We start from the raw sequence: 21,460 nt of genomic DNA, 5'->3' as shown, positions 1-21,460 counted from the left end.
AGGAACCCTGATGGCATTACTTGGGGAAATAAGAGGCAGCGTCTTGTCACTGGTCTGCCACCTGCTAGCGTGGGTGGAGTGGGGCACTACCCACTTAACTGACGGTCAGGTGGCCTCTGAAATGATCAAGGAGCCCAAACATTCTTCAAAGAGGCAGGCAGAAGGGGGAGACCCAAGAAGGACCCATCACGAACCTGGTCCCCAACAGTATTCCAGGTGATGGTGGCACATGGTGACTATACACTTACGAGAAGGTTACCCAAGCTCAGAGGTGCCCCACAGGAACAGTGAGGGGAAAGAGAAGGAAGATGGGGGTCAGAGGAAACCTGTGCCCAAGAAACTGAGCACTGGCTGCAGGGGGATAGCTGTGACCTTGGCCCAAATCCTTCCTTGTAGTTCTAGCTCTGCTTCTCTGGAGAAGACACTGAGAGGTCAGCACAGCAGCATGTCGACCCCCGATAGATTCCTCAGCCCCCGTCACAGCTGCCCTCCCCATTTGGCACTTGTAGGATTTTCCAGCAGCTTCAGGACCCTTGGCTCATTCACTCCAGGCCACATCTCTCATTGAGCAAATAAAACCCTGTTTCCCTGAAGTACACAGGAATGTGCGCGGGCTGCCTCACTCTTCTTGCCCCCGCCCGCCCTCGCTGGACCTCACAGCCCTGCCCTCCATCACCGCCATTAGCACTCCTCCTCTCCTTTTCTGTATTTCAAGCTTCCTGCCACGTGTTAGCCACCACTGTTTCCTTCCCTCTCCAAGAGCCCAGACCTGGAGACGTGGCTGGAAGAAGCAGGCTTTCCTCTGTTGCAGCCTCTTCGATGAATGAACCCATGCTATCTGCTCTCTGTTATTAGCTCTTGGGTCAACCAAAGTATAGTAATTTGTAACCCAACATCAAGGCTAAAAGGCACTCCTTCTACATAAATGCCAGTGTGGACATGCCAGCATGACCCAGAACTGGCACAATGGTGGCTCTCCTGCTTTGGGCAACCAAGAACACTTCTTACCCAGGGGAGCCCACTGTAGCTCAGGCACCTTCCCATCTCCAGGCTGAAGATCTACGTCATGCCATTTCTGCAGAGCACTTCGCTCTCTGCAGTGCCCAGCCAACCCACTGGAAATGCATTTAGGCCTCACTTGTTAGCTCATTGAAATCTGGCCTCTGGCCCTTCTCCTGCAACAAGTCACTGACCTAACAAATGGCACTGGTGTGCCCCACCTCTGCACCCTGGTCCTCCCTTGGGTTCCATGACCCCTCCCTCCTGCGTGTCCTCCTACCTGTGCGGCCGTTTTGTACTTCTCTCTCACTGGGCCCTGCCACGTGCCCTTCCTTCTGCTGTTCTGAGCCCAGGAGGCTTTCCCTGGGCCTTCCTCGCTTGGAGGCTTTCCCTCCCCAAGCTCCAGGTAGCCCACGCCATAACACAATGCACACTCTGTTTTTCTTTTGTGGTTCTGTAGATCAAAGGTTCTGAGCAACTCCAGGAACAGATTCCTTGACTGAAATTTACAAAACAAGACAACCAGAGCTGCCACTAATAGGAAGGCAGAGACTTTGCCACAGCACCTCACATGTCCTTCCCCTCCCTTCAAGTTCAAAGAACCTCGATGCCCCAGGCCCAGCCCCAGCTCCAGGCTCCCAGCCTAGGTGCACGGCCTCAGGCCCTTCCAAGGGCTGCTAAGGTACGAAGAGCAGCTGTAAAACTGGTCCACAGAGTGAACCCCAGCCCCACTTCTCAGTATTTGGGCTTTGGCTACCTTTCCTTCCTTCCTTTTCTTTTCCCACAGTGCAAATCCAGAGCTCAGCATCTAGTCATACTTGACTTTTCTGTTTGCCGAATAATCAGATAACATTGCTGAAACCACCCAAGTCATTAGTTGTCCAAGAGTTACTGGATTTGACTTAACAATGTTCCCACACAGGGAAAACTTAGAAGAGCAAGAACCTTTATATCTGCTGTGTCCCAGAGGACTCTGGAGGCTCCACTACAGCACTCTGCACTTCCTGCTCAGCCACTGGCTCTCACGTTCACAAGGACAAGTGCAGGGAGCAAGATCATTCATCTGGCCCCTCCAGGTGCCCCACGCCACACCTGCAGTGCGGCAGGGACTGATGACCTATTACCAACATGAACTAAAAGAAGGGTAAAGTTGGGGATGCAACCACTGAGCTTGAACGTCAACACAAAGTCAGGTTGCCACCCTTTTCCTTTCATTAAATCTTCCCTCTGCTGGCTTAGTTTAGATACATTTGGAGGGTAAATTCAAAAAGCCCTAATTCCAAATTGGTAAGATTAAAATAAAGAAGATTAACTGATGCAACCTAATTTAAAAGGCATTAAGACTCAAAATTTAGTCCAGACTTTTGAAGCTGATCTTCAAACCATCCAGCAAGGAAAATGGTAAATAGGAAATAAAGCTCCTTCAGAAGACTTTCTAATACCAGGAGCTCCAGAAGCTGCAAAGAGCCCTGGGTCCTAGAGAAGATCAAGCTCCTACCTGAGAACCAGTCCTCTAGTGAGGTGATGGCCATGAGCTTTCCTGAGACACGCTCCTGCCTCATTCCCTTTAGAGCTGTGCTGGATAAAACGTAGACGGCAAAAGTCATCACCTGGGCAGTGCAGTGGGAACCCAGCTTCTCTGCCTTAGGACTTCTGGGATAAAGCCCTGGAGGTCCACTGTGAGTCTGAAGCCCAGGTCTTCAATGTGAATGGCACCAGGCCAAGACCCACAAAATTCATTAGCAGGGCCACAGAGATAGCGCAGAGGTCTAAGCACTTGCTTAGGAAAGCACAAGGACCTGGATTTGATCCCTGGCACCACATGCCATGCCAGCCCCACCCTGGTGGCACTGAGCTGGCCCCCAAGACCAGGCGTGGCGATGCACAAGTTTGAGCCCAGCACTGGGGAGGCTGAAACAGGAGGATCACTATGAGTAATCACTATGAGCTGAGTAAAGACCCTGTACCAAATACATAAAAAATAAATAAAATTTTAAAACTCACTAGCAAATGCGACAAGGAGTGAGTACCACGTCCTGGCATGCAGACCCCATCATGATGACCCACAGTCCTCTACTCCCTCGCCAGGACTGCCATTGCCCTCACTAGAGGGAAGCACCAACACAAGGACCCATGTGCATGGTCCACTTGGATTTCTTAATAACAGCACCATGACCACCTTCCAGAGCTAGAGACTGATGGGCCAAAGGACACCTACCTCCCAGCCCAGTCCAGCCCAGGCAGGAACAAAAACTGTCAGCTCTGACTTGGAGCTCACAAAGCTCAGGGGTCATGGGAGACACTAAAGGGAGCCAGAGAGGTCTGCAGCTCTCCAAGCCACCAGCCCTAAACACTCACACGGCTTCCTCAGGGCGTCTAGCCAGGCACTCCCTGGAGAAACCATCTACAGGAGGACCTAGCACTCTCTGGACAGGCTTAGCAGCACAGTGACTCTCCCTGGAGCCCTGTCATAAAGTCCTCTGCACGCAGCATCCTCATCCTTACTTATGAAATGGGGATGCCACTACCTACCTACCTCAAGGACATCCTAAGAGACAATGACAATATGTGATACAGCATTTTGGAGTTACACCTCTAGGGAAGTACTAACACAAGATAATAATGTAATCCTAATTTCTAGCGTCCATCATTTTATAGCTGTAATCGCAGATTCACAATCTCAAATGTCATTTACAAACGAAACTGCGGAAGCAACACCACCAACCAGGGCAGTGGCTGTGCCTAATAGGAATGGAGACCCAGAGGCACAAGACACAAACGGTTGCTGTGAAATCGCTCAACTCTTCAATAAATTTCTTACTTGGAAAGATGAAAAACACTCTGTACAAAGAAAACAAGAGAATAAGCAGGACTCGGCTGGGGTAGCACCTGTCTATAATTTGCTCGAGGATCAGGTCTTAGGAGACCTGTGTCCGATACACCCTGCAGTGCCTTCTGACTAAGGCAGCACCATCTCTGACTTGGCCTGGCAACTTTCTCTATGGTTACAGGTCACCGAAGGCAGTGTCTGCACACCCTCTAGGTCACTGACGGCCCTCCCCTGTGGTAAAGTACAGGAGGAAGCAGAAGTCCAGGGAGACTGACCGGTGGGCTGGATGTTGACCACGGCCCCCTCAGAGCGCTTCCGGGTCATGGCATACCACGACCCATCAGGATCCTGGATCCACTCAGCAGCCTCACAGTAGAACTCGCCCTGGTCAGCAGGCTGCAGGTGGAAGATGGTGAGGCGGAAGGTGGTTCTCCCCAGCTTGTCCAGCCGCACCTCCCCCAGACTCTGCCTCTGGGCGTATTCACTGCTGGACTGCAGCACAAAGTCCCGGCTCAGGGAGATGACTTCCACCGGCTTCTCACCACCTTTCTGTCGGAGCCAGGCCACAGACAGGTGGCTGTGCTGGAATGTTTCCGTGACCACCTCGCAAGTGAGCTCTAGCGGGTCCTGCTCCACTTTGTGCAGAGTCTGGGGCACTGCGGTTGTCTGCAGCGAGTCCGGGATCACTGAAACAGAGAACATCCCAAGAGCACACGGTCACAAAGCATAGAACTCGAGACCTGTGGGAGCAGGCAGCCTGGTGGGACAGCCTCTGACAGGCAGTTCAGGTGACAGGTAACCCCCAAAGGCACATATACAGCAAGACTTTGTGTTAATGTATAATGCAGTTTTAAGGTGCTTTTTTTCTGGTACTTATAATTATCTGTTTGATATTTTAATAATGCTCGGATCAAACATTTCGAAAGTTTAACTGATAAATGGGCTTCCTGAAAACACTGTCAGAATAATTTTCTTTTAAGCCTAATAAGAGTTGTTGTTGACTTTAGCACTGCTCTGAAATACCTGCACTTCACTTCTGGCTGATCTTCAAAGAGGAGCGGCTCCGGGGACTTCCGGCTCCCCAGATCCTCCTCACTGTTTCTCCACTTACGCACCCCACCTCTCCCTGTTCTCCCACTCTCCCCAGCAATACTTTGTGAGTGCAAGGTTATTTTCTTTTTAACATTAAAATATTTCTTGGTAGAGAAAAATCACCATGGTCCCCTCTTTTCACAAGTTGTATTTTATATAATTCATCAAAGGAGTCCACCCTGGAAGAAGCCACGCTTGGGAGAACTCAGGCCTGCGACACGTGTCCTGCAGTCTCTGGCTGCAGCCTCACCCTGAGGCTTCTGCCTTCCGGAGTCTAAGCCCCACCCCCATCTGTCACGCTGGTCACACTGCCGTGTTTTCTCCCTGTACTCACCCAGGATGAGCTTTTACAGCACTCGTGGGTAGGATACAGGCTTATGAGAGAAAAAAAAAGAAACACCAATGTGCCCTGCTCAACTGTGATAATAAGAACTAGAAATTAAGACAAGCAGATAAAGAAAAAAAGCCTTGAGACTGTTAACCCTCTCGCATCAGCAAACACTGTGGCCAGGGCTGCCCAAAGGACAGCTCCTGTGGGGCCAGAGGTCTGAGCGAGGGCCTGGGTCACACGCTCTTCCTGACTCAGCTGCGCTCAGCTCTCTCAGAGCTGGCCTAAAGGTCCTCCTGAGACGTGGAGAAGCCCACAGAATTCACCCCAAATACAGCGACCTAGGGGCTGAGCATTTTAAATAAGGCCACGGGGAGCAGCAGATGCTGAAAGGAATCTGTGTGACATCCCCCTATCTACCTAAAGCCTAGTCCTGCCACAGAAGAAAGTAATTACCTTTGTTCCCTTTCCGGAGTTTTCATTAACTGAACTCCTGTCCACGGGGAGGAAGATTAAAGGATGTAACCCAAGCAGACTCTGTCACAAAGTGTGTGTCTCCTAGGTCCATTCAATTTCCAAAGAGCATCATCCGCTATTATCTGAGCACTGCTAGTTCATTCACGCTCAGAACCGCTGTGCTCCTCGCCTCCCTCTTCCCTCGGGAGAAGGGTTGAGAAGCACCGGGCTCCACGGCATGGCCGGGAAGGCCCTCTCCTGCGCGTCTCCCCACTGCACATTGACACGTCTGTGTAACTATTCTCACCATTCTCCAATTAATTTGTCTGTCCTGGGCTGACTCCAACCTTCGGGGGTGAGAAGGGCAGTTTTCCGTGGCCTGTGTGGGGTCTGCCACTCTGCCAGCTGATTTTACATGTTTTATCTTCCACGTCCTCTTTTCAGATTATCCCAAATGTCTTTCCCTTGTATTTTTGTATCCCCTTTCACCAGTAAGAGCATTAACAACCTCTGAAATTCTTACCATGAGCATTAGGTCTTTCTACGGTTTCAGCCTCAAGCTTGTACTACAAACGGGTGAGAGCAGAAAGTTTATTTGCTTATGCTACCTGGTGACCTCTACAGCACCTCGCGTCTTGCTGTCTTATGTTTAAGTCAGTGCATGATACAAAACAGAGGCAGGCGTACCATGAGAGAAGAGATTACGGCCTGGCACGGGGCGTGCAGAAGCGGCCTCTCCTTACCCACTAGGTTCATCTTGGCGCTGTAACTCCCGAAGTACCGCTCTTCCGTGTTGGGCGTGTGGCATTCATACTCCCCTGCGTCCCGGGCTTGGAGGTCTGTGATGTGCAGCAAGGACGAGTTCCCCTGGACCCTCTCCACGAAGATCTTCCCCCCGCGGACACGCTGGGTGTAGATGGCATACGGGAAGGAGGAGTCCATGGTGCTGACGATCTGCACCTCGCGCTCAGGGGCCGAGGGCAGGTAGATGGACCACTGGAAGTGTTGCTCGGAGGAGCCCTGGTAGCCACTCACGTTGCACCAGATGGTGATGTGGGAGCCCTCCGTGCGGTACAAGGGTCCCTCCTGGACAGTGACCTGCCGCTGTGCAGACGCCACACCTGGGGACACACACACACATAACATGCTCACTTACTCCTCAGGCCAAAATGCAAAACAGGCAGCAATCTCCAGAGCGTCTGTGGTTTGTGTAACGTGATAATCACATGAACAGCTTACTGGCCCTTTCAGAGGCGCTCTGTGATTTATAAATATTAATTAAAACACTGTGGTAAAAGCACTGTCTCTAATTTGCATATATAGGAATCTGACGGTGCAAGGACGTGGTTTTGTTATTCAATAGCTGACCCTTGTGAATTTCACTGAGTCCCTCTGTCATTTATGCAGCATTTTTATATCTACTTATTAACGCTGTTTATAAAGTTTTTAATAAAATGAACAGAAAAAGTCAAGTCCTTGGCACAGATCCAGATGAAAACAAAAGCAACTGCCTTACCATGTGGCTGAGTTCAGCGCTACCTCCTTGGTAAGTGGCCCTGCTGGGGGGCCTTGACGCCTGACCGTATACAGGGGCTGCACTCTTCGCTTTCCAACGCAGCTCCTCCTGACACCACCCAAGGGGCATTCCTCGTGCCTCTTCCTTCCATAAATGGAGGCACAGAGTGGAGCTCTGCAAAGGGCCTGCTGCCAACTTTGGCTGAGCATACACTCGGAAACAGGAATGTGAAGGGCTGGAGCAGATCCTGGGGCCCAGACTCCCACCAACTACCAAAGGGGTAACGGACAGAGCAGAGCACTGCCTGGAACAGACTCCTGTCCAAGTCCGCAGCTCTCACTCACTGTGACTCCACTCCCCATCCCAACCCTTCCTGCCGACACACGCTCACCGAGGTCACTTCCGCCTGCCCTCCCGCGAGGCCTCCTCACATGGTATCCCATCCTGGAGCACAGTCACAGCGCTGAGTCCAGGTTCCCACCCTATACACCTGCCCCTGTTTAAGTCCAATCAGAGGCTCATATGCTAGAAGCCTGGTCCTCATGTGATGATGTGGTAGACCAATGGGGCCTGGCGCAAGATATCGAGGTCACTGGGGTGCTGCCCACAAAGGGATTACCTCTGGTCGCAGGACTTAGCTTTAACAAGAGGGGCTTGTTACAAAAAGAAAGATGGGGCCCCGGGTGGTCTGCTTCCTGTCTCTGGTGATCTCACCCTCTGCACACACTCCTGTCATGATGCCATCCACGGCTGTGGTGTGCCAGTGGGCTCTCAGCAGAGGTAGGAACACGGGCCAACAGTATTGGACTTCCAGTCTCTCAAACTATGAGCTAAATAACCCTCTTTTAAAAATAAAGTACCCAGCCCCAGGTATATTGTTACAGAAACAGAAAATGGATCAATACACCAGCACACCATTGCTTGCACCTGCACCACATGGCATCCAGGCACAGCAGGGAAGCAGGAAGACCATGTTAGCGCCTGTCACAGAAGTGGCCATGAATCAGAACCAGCTGCATCAACTTAGCCGCTTTTCCTCTCCGGACCTTGATCTCACCCATCAAATGGTTTCAAAGGCCTCGCAGAGGACTAGCCTGAGTTCCAGTCCTGGCTTTGTCACTTATTAGCTGTGACACTGAACACATGAAGTTGCTTGCCGTCTCTGAGCCTCAGTTTCCTCAAGTGCAAGATGGGAAGAATAACACATGTGGCAACAAGTGACAGCAAAGTTTAAGTGGATAAGAGGATCTCTCTCAAGCCCCCAGCACAGGGACCAGCACACAATTTACCCACAACAGAAAGCTGGGCGCTAGGACCCCAACTGTCCAGAACATTCTGGGGCCAGACGGCAGGCTCTAGCCACTGACTGCTCGGAGGTATTTCGGCGGCCTCTGCCAAGGAAGCTTTCTAAGGCTGGCCAGCTCCACCCAGAGCCACAGCCCACAGCCACCAGAACTTGCCTTTCACCCCAAGGGCTGGGCAGCTGTCCAGCATAAACCTATGTGCTGTGGATCCAGCTGATATACAGGCAGGGCACTCCCAGCCTATTGGGAGGTAGCGCCCAGCTCAGCCCAGCCCAGCCCAGCCCAGCCCAGCGGCAGCTGTACCCAAAGGAAACTGATCTAATACGCAGGGTGCTAGACTGAAACACCACAGCCACGAAAGGAAAGGTCTGTGGCTCCCGAACTGTTATTCATGTAGACTCCCTGCTCCCTAAATAGAACACAGAAGTCCATCTTTGCTCCAGCAGAAGCAGGAAAAATGAAAAAAGAAAAAAAAAAAAAAAAGCAGGAGGAGGGGACAAATAAATAGAACAAAATCACAGTCATATCTCAATCTGATACATTCTGATTGATGGCATTCGCCCCTGTATTTAAAGCCACAGAGAGAAGACAACTCATTAGTCATTTTCCGTATGTTAAAATTCGGTGTGTAACAGTTATATGTACTCTTTGTAGGAATTTAAAAGCATACATAAACACACACACACACACACACACACACACACACACACACTCAGAGTGACAACTGAATCGAACATCTGCAGTACTTCTGAAATGCAGAACGCTTTGAAAGCAATCACACCACTTACTTAGGTCTCCTCTGCACTTCAGCGCCCGATGACAAATCAGGGACGACCACACCTCGCCCACCATGACAGGGCTGGAGGCAGGCAGGTCTTCATTAAGAATTACTCCCCGCCTCTGCACCCATACTGGAATCACGGAGCCACTTGGAGAGCTTTTAGAATAACAGGGCTGGGGAGATAGAGTGCAGGAGAATAATTGCTTGCTTGAGTCCTATCCCCGGCTCTGGGGGGGGGGGGGGGGGGGGGGAGGGATAACAGTGCTGGCTGGGCTGCCCCGCTCCCCTCCCCCAGCACAATCGATGGGGGCACAGCCCTGCATGAGGAGTTTCATAAGCGCCTCAGGTGACTCGAACTGGGTGTGTCTGGGTCAAGAACTGCTGTTTTATGATCTCTCCGCCTAGATGGTGCCAGCCAGTGACCAAATGCAAGATCGCACCCTAAGTGAAGGCTCTCACTGGCTCTGTGCTCCTCCCCTCTAGAAATGCTGCAATGGTTAGGCTCAGGACAGTCGCACTCTCCTCTCCCCTTTCCTGGTCCAAACCAAGGAGCTGAGGCCCGGCCAACAGAGCCCACCGCGGTACAACCATGTGTCTACCCCACAGCGCTCTACTGGCAGATCTGAGGAAAGCACTCATGGGCGGATCATACGCATCCCACCCCTGGAGAGGTAAACAGCGCCAGGTGGCCCGAAAGAGTCGGGGCAGCTAGGTCAAGACAAGTTGTTCAGCCGGAAGTGGCCCTGTCAAGTAAATAGACAAAGAATTGTACTTTCACACTCGGCCTCACCTGTGCCTGCTTATTAAGTTTCACCTCGTGCCTTTGATCTCTGAAAGCAGTGCTTATTCTTAGAAAGTAGACGCTAACATAGAGATAAAGATGAACTCTCCTTTCTTGAGAGCTTCACATCCTTTCCACTCTGCCCCGGCAGTGTCCCTCTGCTGGCTCTCCCTGACTTCCGTCACCTTCAGAGTGACCAGGTCCAGGGCCTGCCCAGGGCATCCTTGGACTCTCCGCCCCTCCCACCTTCCTCAGAGTGCAGCAGGAGACGGCTCTTCCTGCCCTGAGTTCTTACATCTCTTGGAACTTCCCAAGGGAAAGGTCACTTTTTCAAAAAATGACTGACTTTAGACATTCTGTCCCCTCTGGACACTTCGCAGTAAGCAAATACTACTTCTGTAATGTAAAAAGAAAGATCAGAGTGTTATACAAAATTATGCAAAAAGGAATAAAATAGTACTAGATGATAAGATGCCAAATGACTTTTATTTCCTTCTTTAGATTTTACTTCCTTCCCCAATCTTCAGCAAGGAATATGGCCTAGTTTTATAACAAGAAAAAAAAAAAAAAAAAAAAAAAAATAAAAAAAAAAAAAAAAAACATAAAAAACCAAAAATAAAAAGAATGCGTGATGGCTATGTAAAATTTCTTCTGCATTCACTACTATACTATAATAACTATCTATATCTTATTCTTGGTTCCTGGCTGGGAGTTCTTAAATCTCTTGAAATTGCCCAAATGGCAGGAGGCTTTTCTTATATCAAGTGAGCCACACAAGAGAAGGATGCTAATGTTACAATTCAAAGTGAGCCCCTCCATGGTTTCATGGACAGACCTGGCTATACCTAGCTAGACCCTTCAGCCCCACCCAGATCGGCAGGAACAGCACAGGGGTCTAGAGATGGAGGGTAATCATCAATGGCCAATGACTTAATCAATCATGTCCATGGAGTAAAGTTCCATATAGCAACTCTTGGCCACAGTCAGGAGTCTCATTGGGTTACAGAGAGCTCCAAACATCCCCAACCATACCTCGCCGACTGAGCTGATCAGCACTGACCTGCGTGGCCCACGGGAAATGCAGTAACAGTGGTGTGGGGCATCAAAGGCAGGCCACAGGGAGACAAAGGGGTTCCTCTTTGCTCCTCCAGATCACTCACTTTGAGGAATGCCAAATGCCACATGCCGTAGTGGGGACACCAGAGCAGCCCACCAGAGGTCTGCACCCTGCCTCTTGCTCGCAGCTAGCACTAAGCTACCAGGACCCGGTATGTCATTCAGCTACTCTGGGCTCTGGCCAAGCCTTCAGATGACAGCGCTGTCATCTCCTGGGAGACATCATGCCCAGCATGCAGGCGAGGTGCTGCTGAATTCCTCAGCCAGAGAGCAGGTGAGAAGAAATATTCGCTGTTGCTATCACCCACAAAGATACCTTCGGGTCCAAGATTGCATGTAAAACAAGGTCACATGCATGTGCGTGTTCTGCGTGTTCTCCTGGAAAAGGGCCTACAAATGAGAAAAGATTCTCAAAGAATTCAAAATACAAAAGAAGATAAAGCGTCAAGGTCAGCAGACAGGTCCGTGTCCTTTCAGCTTGAGTCTGGCAGTGTTTGGCCACACAGACACATGAGATCACTTAACCAGGTTTGCAAGGCGCTGCTTATCCCAGGATACTCCCAGGCGCCCTGTGCTGGAGTCCCAGGGCAGCATCACGGCAGGGAGGATTCCGCAGGCAGCAAGCAGGGCGGGGACGCTGTGTGTCCCAGGCAGTTATCGGAACAGGCTTTGCTCAGAGACCTGCATGTCTAGGCCCAGGGTCCAGTGAATAGGTTCAAGACACACAACTCAGCACGTCAAAGCGCCTGAAGGACGTAGCTCCCAGGCTACCACTATCCCTGCGGTGGCTGCCTCCAGAATCACCAAAGCTCATTCCGCACCGTGCTGCTCCAAACACTACACGGGGTTCAGTCACCCTAGTATCTTTCTTCATCTACCTTAAGGGCTGATAGAAATTCCCACGATCAATCTCACAATGAACCCTAAAGATCAAGTAATGTGGTAAAAACCAAGAAATACATATTTTAGAATTTCAACAAATTTCTACCGAAGTGAGATATCAACGTAAACACGGGGAAAAAAAAATCTTTGTAAAATACAAGAGCATTAAGAAGAACACTATGGGGGCCAGGGAATAAGTGCTTGCCTGGCAAGTGCAAGGGCTGAGTTCAATCCCTGTACCACAAAACAAACAAAAAAGATACAGAAAAAGAACACTAATGTTTAACTTTTGGGTAAACAAAGTAAAACTGTACATGCGGTAAAATTGTGTTTTAAAAAAATCTTAGGGCTGGCTATCTGGCTCAGCGGATTAAAGTGCCTGCCAGCATGTGTGGGGGCCGGGGGTTCCATCCCTGGGCCTGCTGTGCTGATCCTGCCCTCAGGGAGCACCGAACTGGGAATTGAGACTGGGCATGGTGGTGCGTGCCTGTAATCCCAGCTCTTGGGAGGCTGTAAACAGGTGGATCACTATGAGTCCAATCTAGTAGTGAGACCCTGAATACCCTGTAGATCCTTCCCTAAAAAAGTACCAACAAAACAAAACAAAAAAATCTTATACCCCGAAAATGACCAAGCAGAGCACGCACGACTTGGGGTTAGCTGCCGAGTGGTGTGAATTCTTACTGCAAAAGAAACAGTGTGTTCTATTCTCTATTTCCTCGATTTTCCCACTCTTTAAATGCAGAAGGACATGGAACTGCTCAAGGAGATAAATGACCACAATGACTAGCACCTCAGGGTGCTGTGCGCCATCCTCCCTGCCCAGCGTACAGCTAACTGAAGCCTTGAAGATGTAAATGAGCTCGATGTCACTGTAGCCACGCTCACCAGCAAAGGAAATGGTCTTCAAGGTTATTTAACGACACAGAACATGAATAACGGTCCTCTTAGTCCATCCACAGCTCATAGCAGATGTGCTCCCAGTACCAGGGGTAAGTGGTGAAGCACAGGTTGAATTTTCTTGCTCACCTAGTCCTGTAGGACAGGATGGGGAATGTCCCCAAGTTAAAAGGAGAACTGCTACAGCACACTGGATGTGTAGAGACCAGGCCCACTAAGTGCTATGAAGTGTAACAGCTCCAGAGCAAGTCATCAGAAAGGCGCCACCAACCGTACGCATCAGTGACTATATCCAAAGGTTCCCATTTGTCAGCCTTCAGGCCCAGAAGGTAGGAAGCGGCTCAAGCCTTTGTGTGAGCCCTTTCCAGATCAAAGGACAAGCAGATGCAAAGCTCTAGGGTCCACCCAGGGAACTGGCACTGTCTCACAGACCCTGTAAGTACTAACTGACATGAACCCCTGCAGCAACCCGTCTGGCCTTGTTGACTTCACCAATGCAGAACTTTAGCAAGGAGCTGAGGAACCAGCGGAGCTGGGCTAAGTATGTCTACACTACAGAGATCAATTAACAAAGAAGGCCCTGCCAGATCAATCTCACTACCACCCAGGCACAGTCTAAGAGGTCCAGGTAGGGCACCACGGAGGCCACAAGGCCACGACAGCTTGAGGTTCAGCTGTGCAAGCTCGCTGGCACAAGGACCTGCATCTGTCAGATGATCATGTGATCCTTCCCTTTACCAAAAATGTCCCTTAGGCTGGCTGGTGGCATGTTCCAGCTGTAGGTTGTGGAAAGATTCCTAGAGCCCAGAAATTCAAGGCCACTTGGGCTAACAGACAGACCTATGTCAAAACAAAAGTCCCTTGAATCTGCTATCAACTCCCACATGGTAAATGCAGTGCCACAAACTGAAAGAACAGAACTAATTCCAACATCTTGCACCTCACCAACCTTCATACCACAGGTAAGAGCTGTGAGACTTCTCCCTACCTCAGTTTCCCCATGTGTTAAATGGTGGAATAGTCCAGAAGGACTGAATGCCCTGGCTACAGTTAGATGCTACAATTAAAACTTAATTCGTGCCCAATAGTAAGTGTCCTTAAGTTCAGTCACCAACTATAGTAGCAGCAGCAGTAGTAAGAGATACGAGCTGAAGCTGTAGCACTAATTTCTCCCTAAGGCCATATCCAAGCAGAACAGCAGTAGTATCTCCTGTCCCACAGTCTCTTCTGCAATGGGACCAAGCCACACTGCATCAAGAGTAACAGCGTTTTTGCATCTATGGGATGACCATGTGATTTGGGCCCTTGGCTCTTTATGTACTATACTACATTGATTGGTTTGTGTATGTTGAACCATCCTTGCATCCCTAGGATGGCTATCATTAAAAAAAAAAAAAAAATCAGTAACAAATGCTGATGAGGCTATGGGGGAAAGGTGGGAATGTCAATTAGTACAACCACTATGGAGATCTGTACAGGGATTCCGCAAAAAACTAAAAATTGAAATTCCACTCAATCCAGCTAGTCTCCTTCTAGGCCTCTTCCCAAGAGAATTAAAGACAACACATTACAGTGGCACAGGCACATCTGTGTTGACAGCAGCACAGTTCGTAAGAGCTGCACCTTAACAAGGCCTACACATCTGCAGCAGATGAGTGGATTAAGAACATACAATATTTATGGGCTAGGGAGATAGCGCAGGGCAAGGGCCCAGGTCCAATCCTCAGTACCACATGCTGTGCTGGCCCCAGAACCCTGGGTCCACTGTGCCAGCCACCAAAACCAGGTGGTGTGGCTCACGCCTATGATCCCAGCACTGGGGAGGCTTTGTGGGAGCCTTTATGAGTACATCAGCCTTTACGAGGATCATTATGAGTTTCAAGCTGTATAGCGAGACCCTGTACCAAATAAACATTTAAAAAAAAAAAAGGAAATAGGATATTTCATACATAGTGAAGAACTACTGTGCCACAAAAAAAGATAAAATGTGTCATTTGTTTAAAAATGGGTGCATCTTGTTTAATTTTTAATGTATTTGGTACAGTACAGGGTCTCACTAGGTAGATCGGACTCAGTGATTCTCTTTCTCAGCCTCCCAAGCGCTGGGAGTACAGGTGCACCACACCTTGCCCAGTCTCTCAATCACCATCTCAGCATGCCCCAGGGGCAGGGCCGGCTCAGCACAGACAATGGGTGCATCTTGAGATCTCAACGTTAAGTGAAATAAATCAAATGTACAAGCTAAAATGCTGCAGAACTCCTCACATAGGAGAAACTCAAAGCATAAACATTTATTAAAAAAACAAAATAAAAGACAGGAAGAAAGAGATATAGCCTTTGCAAATAGGAAGATCTAGAAATAGGGGGCGGGATAAAATGAACTAAGATATGTTACGGGTATGCACCTGCTCCTGGAGATGCATGTGAACATCGTGTCCTATTTACGTGCTAATTCAACAAAAAGCAGCAGAGCGTTTGGGGCCAGTGGTGCGGCTCAGCATGGTGCGCTTGCCTAGCAGTGTGCAAGGGTCAGTGTCTAACCTTCATACGCAAAAATCAAGAAGGCAGAGGTTACGACCTTTTCTTTGGATCTGAGAAGGCCTGTGACACCGTGCGAGCTTGAGGCCAGGTCACTTAAGCGCAGAGCGCGTCCTGCTAGCTGGGGCCGAGCCACCGTGTGCGAAGTCCATTGGCCCCTATGCCATGACAGCAGCAGCCTGCGCACCGCTGGTTCCACCTACCCAACGGGACAGGACGCGCCTCTACCTGCTTCCCAGCCCCGGACTCTCCCAGCTGAGGCCCAGCCACACCCGCAGCCAGCCCCAAATCCCCAATGAGAGCCTCTGTGAATATAACAAAATGATGTTTCAAGCTACGGAGTTTTACAGTGACTTGTTACACAGCAAAAGCACCTGATACAGACGTGACACTCTGTTTTGCTTGCTTGCCTGGATTTAGTACACGTTTGGAGTACATAGTGCTTACTTTCTCCTGAGGAGTCTTCACGTGCGCAAAACACATCCTAAGTCTCTCTGTTCCCTTCCCCTGTCATCCTTCCTTCCTGCGTACAACTCCTGTTCCCTTCCCATCTGCACAAATTCTATTTCAATTTTTCTCCAATTCACGTTCTTACCCCTTTTCCCTTCCCCTCTCCACCTCTTCCTTCCTTTTTCATTTGAAAAAAAGGTCTCTCTACTTTAATCTTTTATTTTGTTGTTCATTTATCTTCTAGCTTCTCACACAAGAGAAACCATGTAATCTTTAAACTTGTGTGTCTGACTTATTTCACTTAACCTTTTGGTCTTGAGGTGCATCCATGTACCCGCGAATGCCTCAAGTCCATCCTTCTTCATGGCTAAGTAGTTCTCCACTGTGCACTGCCGTTATTTAAGATTTAGCTATTGTAGGGCTGGCCAGGTAGCTCGGCAGACTAAAGCACCTGCTTAGGCAGAGTGTAGCAGCCGGGGTTCGATCCTGGGCCTTCCATGCTGGCCCCACCCCCGGGGTATGCTGAAAGAGCGATTGAGACTGGGTGTGGTGGTGCATGCCTGTAATCCCAGCACTTGGGAGGCTGAAAACAGGATGATCACTACAAGTCCGATCTACATAGTAAGACCCTATAGGCCTGCCCTAAATACAGAAAACAAAACAGGAAAATCACTATGAGTAAGTCTACACATTGAGACCCTGTAGACGCTATACTAAATACATTTTTAAAAAAGATATAGCTATTATGAATCGTGCTGCTGTCCACATGGCTATGCATCTGTCTCATTGCAGCAAGACTTTTAGCTATCTCAGAGATGCCTCGATGGGGAATACTGGGTTGAATGGCATTTCTACCTTTGGCTTTTGGGATCCCCATCCTGATCTCTTTGTGGATGTACTGGTTTACACTCCCACCCACAACGTGGAGGGCTCCTTCTCTCCCCAAAGCCTTGCCAGCATGTGTTATTATTTGATTTCCTGATGACCATTCTTTCCAGATTAAAATGGGATCTCCACGTTGCTTTAGTTTGCATTTCTCTAACGCCCAGTGATGCTGAACAATCTCCACGTACTTACTGGACATCTTACGCTATACTTCCATTCAATACATTTTCATAACCTATTATATAATGGATAGCAGGACAGAAATTGTGAAGGAGAAGGTAGGCACGGCGGTGCACACCTGCAATCCCGGCCCTTGGGAGGCTGAGGAAGAGGATCACATGGGTTCAAGGTCAGCCTGAGACCCCGTTTGAAACAAAAAGAGAAAGACATTATGAAGGACAGATGAATGCAATACAGTTTCAATCTAAGCCGATACATCATGAAATACAAGAGCAACGAGGTGGCAACTGCAAGATTCAGCCCTCTCTAGAAGGAGAACAAGTCCAAAGAGGCTTCCCAGAAATAGTGACTCTGGATTGAGTCCCAAAGGACACAGAGAGAGGGACAGGATTTGCCACGTGAAAATGTCAAAGCACACTCCATGTTGAGCAAGAAGTTTGCCCAGGTCAGGGCACATGAGTGTCAGGTAGAGGAGAACTCTGAAAGGCACTTCAGGAGGGTCAAATATTTGCTTCCTCTGGGCCTGGGGGAGCTGAGAAAGAGGCCACCAGAAGTAGACATGGACAAGGATCGGATCTGTGTTCTAACTCATCACTCTAGTGGAGTCAGAAGGCAGGGCAGAGACCTGGAGGCAGGGACCCCAGGTGGGAGAGTCCGAGCAGAGAAAATGAGGGCCTGGCCTGGTTTTCAGTCCAAGGGCAAAAATACCACTCATTCATCTTTTATTCTTTTATATCAATCTCCTGTGGTGTCCAAAATAGATCTGGTCTGAAGATGGTGATTAATAAATGCTAAATTATTGATGCCTCTGCTGAAGGTGTGACTACCAATGATTCACTTCACCCCACACGACTTCAATCTCCCAGACATCTACGCGGCCGATTCACCAGAACGCCAGACTCTCCCAGAGCGAGGCGTTCAGCCAGGGAGTCCCGGTCCAGGTCCCTGCCTCTGAGCTGCTGCCTAACAGAAGCACTGATGATCCCTGAAGCTGCTCCTCAAAGGGCCTCTGAACTGCGCTTCAGAGAGATGCTGCACACTGTAATGTTGCCTTAGAATTACACGTCCAAGTATTTTTTAAAATTAGAGTGAGTGTCGCCACCAGGCTGCTCTGAGTACTCATCTTGTTCCCTCTTCATCTTCAAGAGGTGACACCATGATAACCTAGGGATGTGAGTCTCCAGACATTGTTTGAGGAGCTGGGGATCAAACCCCAGACTTCAGGCAGACGAGACAAGTGCTGCTCCACTGAGCTACATCCCTAGCTTCAGACATTTAAAAATTACCTTTATATACATAATGTAAAACCACTGAAAATACACAGCATTGTTCAGTAGTTTTACAAAATATCATCCTTGGACTGGGCGTGGTGGCGCACGCCTGTAATCCCAGCACTCGCTTGGGAGGTTGAGACAGGAGGGTCTCTGGGAGTTTGAGATTGGCCTGGGGGCTACAAAAGTGAGCACAAGGAGGGCCCAAACTGCATAGCTGTCTCAAAAAAAAAAAAAGGATCATCCTATCTGACCTGTATTACACTCGTTTTTCCTCCTCAGTGCTTAATCAAATAAAGTCCTCACTCTTGTCGTGGGGCTGTATTCCACCACAGGGCTAACTCCCGCCCAGGGCTATCAGGTTTGGTCTGGCTTACTGTAACTGTCAAGACATCTTTCCATCTGCCTCCCACGGCTGGTCCTTTCCTGGCTCGAATCTGCGCAATTCCCCTGCTCCTCTCTCCATCACTTCACCATTTAACCAAGGGGAAAGTGGTTTACAAAAGTTCTCTGTGCTCTCAACTGCAGCGAGGCCCGGTAAAGCCACCACCATCCCTCAGAAGCAGCACATGCTGTTAGGGCAGCCCTGGCTCCCCCACCTCCCCCGGCTCAGGACACCTCCTCCTCCTCCCAACCACCTCTCCTCTCCAGTCCCTCCCCTCCCACCACCTTCCTCTACCCCTCTCCAGAAAAGGCAGGAGAAGGGTCCAGAGCCCCACCTCCCTCTTGCTCCTTCCCTGCCATTTCCCTCATGCCCACCCTCGGAGTTCCTTGAAGAGCCTCTGAAAGGCCAGGGAGCCCTACCCGAGGTCACGGCTGCAGCAAGGACCCGTTTCCCAGCCCCACTGGGATGCAAGTCAGCACCACTGCATATGCTTCTGGTTAAATCTGTGCGCCAGCATCTGCCTTCTATTTTCTAGCTGGGATCAGATTACTTGCCTGTAAATGCTCTCCCTGTAATTACCCTAACCGCTCTTTCCTTCCATCCGGCTTCACAAATAACGGGGAAAGCTGGCGGTCTCGAGAAGGGGCAGACGTGCAGCACCCCCTCGGCTGGCCAGGCCCAGTGCTGTGGCCCCCACAGCTCAGCACGAGTTCCCGTAAGAAGCCACGGCTCAGCACCACCACAGGCCTTGGCCCTGTCACAGAACAGTGGCTACTGTGGCTCCTTCAGCCTCTGTTCCTGGACCAAACACAGTCCGCCTTTTCCAGATTTTCAATCTGGTAGGAAGGTGGTTGCTGGATTTCAAACCAGTTTCCTTTCTAGCTTCTTCTGCTGCCCTCCTGCCTGTGGCCACGCTGAGCCCCTTCTGTGTGCTGTCCCTCCTCCTGGAAGCCGGCGGGGCCAGGTGCTCTCACTGCCCCAGAAAGAGACTGTGACACTCCTCATACTCTGAAAGCAAGCCATAGGGCCTTCTTCAAGTACGGTCAGGATGTTGCCTGCCTGCCCACCCGGCAGCAGAGGGCTGAAGGGCTTTTCTGACCGTGAAGTGGTGACTGAGGCTCTGGAGAAGTCTCTCAGCCAACTGTCCCTTCAGTGTGACTCCGAGCCTTTAGTGGCTGTGGACCTACAAACCTAGGAGGTGAGGCTGCTGAGCTGCCAAGGACGGCACGCACTCTGAGACAGATCTCGAGGGCTGCTCTCCTCCTAGCTCCACAAAGTGCCACTGGCCAGAGCCTTCTCAGCAACCTCCCTTTGGCTTCCCGGGGGCACCACAGTGACCCTCTCAGGAGAGCAGCAGCGAGTGACAGGTCCACCGGATATCTTCTTGGATGACAGCAGGAGCGCATGAGAAGCAGCAAGCACCCCTCAACTAGCTCGAGGTGAGATGCACTGGTCACTTTCTGGTCACTGGGACCAAATACCTGATACCCACAATTTAGAGGAGAGGACTACGCGGCACACGGTTGCTGGTGGGTTCACCCAAAGTTGGCCGGCTCCACGGCAGGAATGACATGGTGGAAGGGCATGGTGGGGTGCAGCTGCTTACCCCACGGCAGCCAGGCAGGAGAGAGTGGCGAGGAGCTAGGGACAGGCAGACGCCTTTCCAGGCCATGCCCCCGTGACGCACCTCCAAGCAGGCCTGGCTCTTCACAGCGCCTCCAACTGCAGAACTTGTCAATGGATGAAGGCACCGGTGAGTACAGCACCATTGTGACCCAATTACCATTCTAACAGAGTTTGTGGAGAGAAAGGAAACAGCTCAGAAGTACAAACCAAGGCACAGCTAAGCAGCCAGGAGAAAGCCTCGTTAACTCTGACCAAACCTCAGGACCTCCTCCTTGTCCTGCCGCCATGGTGTTCCCCTGGCCAGTTTCTGCGCTACAACAGCTCAGCTTACACAGGCCTACGGCTGCCGCCGCAGTCACCCCTGTGCCCCTCAGTGCGCAATCTCTAGACAGGCATCTCCTCAGCTGAGCAACATGGCTCCTGCAGCCCCCCCAAAGCTGAAGCTTGGGGGCTGTCAAAGGCATGCGCTTTGCTCCGCCCAGGTCTGGCCAACTGTGCCCCAAAGGGTCTGTACTCCACTTCCCAACTGCTCAGGGCAGAGGGACCGTGGGGACCTCCTCCTGCTGCAGGAGTGGGCCACCAGGCACCCTGAGATATGCCCGGCCCTCCCAGAGAGCTGGATCACTACCCTCAGCTAAACAATAGTCAAGAACACTGGTGCTGCTTCTGGAGTTTTCCCAAGCACCTGCTGCTTCGGAGAACACCCCAGTCGCTCCTTGCCCCGGCCTTGACTCTCACTGTCGGTGGTCCAGTCTCCTGCACCACGTCTTCAACTGCGGGGTGGCCTGGAGTTGCCACCTTTCCAATGCAATGAACACACTTTGAGCACTGCGACGCACAGGAGTGAGCAGCGAGCTCCTGTTTGTTCCAACTTGGGGCACACATACGCGACGGAGCCCCGGGGAGAGAGATGAATTCTGCAGCAGCCTACGATACACAAAAGAAGGGGGGAGCGCAGCAGCAGCGCAGAGGCGGGGGGCATATGGAGGCGGCAGAACACACAGCACACCCGGGAGGGCTCACAAGAGCAGGGTGTGAGCCACTAGGAAAGGAAGGATACGGACACTACTGCACCTCCTCGTGTGATCAATTATCACACAGCCATTAAGAATCGGAGAAAAATATACAACCCACATACAA

General features: G+C 50.5%; 1 protein-coding gene across 1 annotated transcript in view; it reads right to left on the bottom strand.

The window, feature by feature from the left end:
- Igsf3 (immunoglobulin superfamily member 3) overlaps positions 1-21,460 on the bottom strand; it is a 101,125-nt gene that overhangs the window by 43,457 nt on the left and 36,208 nt on the right. Inside the window, exons 3-4 of the mRNA XM_023701749.1 lie at positions 6,449-6,826; positions 4,105-4,515 (exon numbers count right to left, since the gene is read on the bottom strand). Of these exons, the coding sequence (XP_023557517.1) occupies positions 4,105-4,515; positions 6,449-6,826 (789 nt within the window). The remainder of the gene's footprint in view (positions 1-4,104; positions 4,516-6,448; positions 6,827-21,460) is intronic.

The sequence above is a fragment of the Octodon degus genome, unplaced genomic scaffold (assembly GCF_000260255.1).
Source record: "Octodon degus isolate 3935 unplaced genomic scaffold, OctDeg1.0 scaffold00140, whole genome shotgun sequence".
Taxonomy (NCBI): Eukaryota; Metazoa; Chordata; class Mammalia; order Rodentia; family Octodontidae; genus Octodon; species Octodon degus.
Note: the sequence above shows the minus strand (reverse complement) of the source record. Positions and strands in the feature narration are given on the sequence as shown.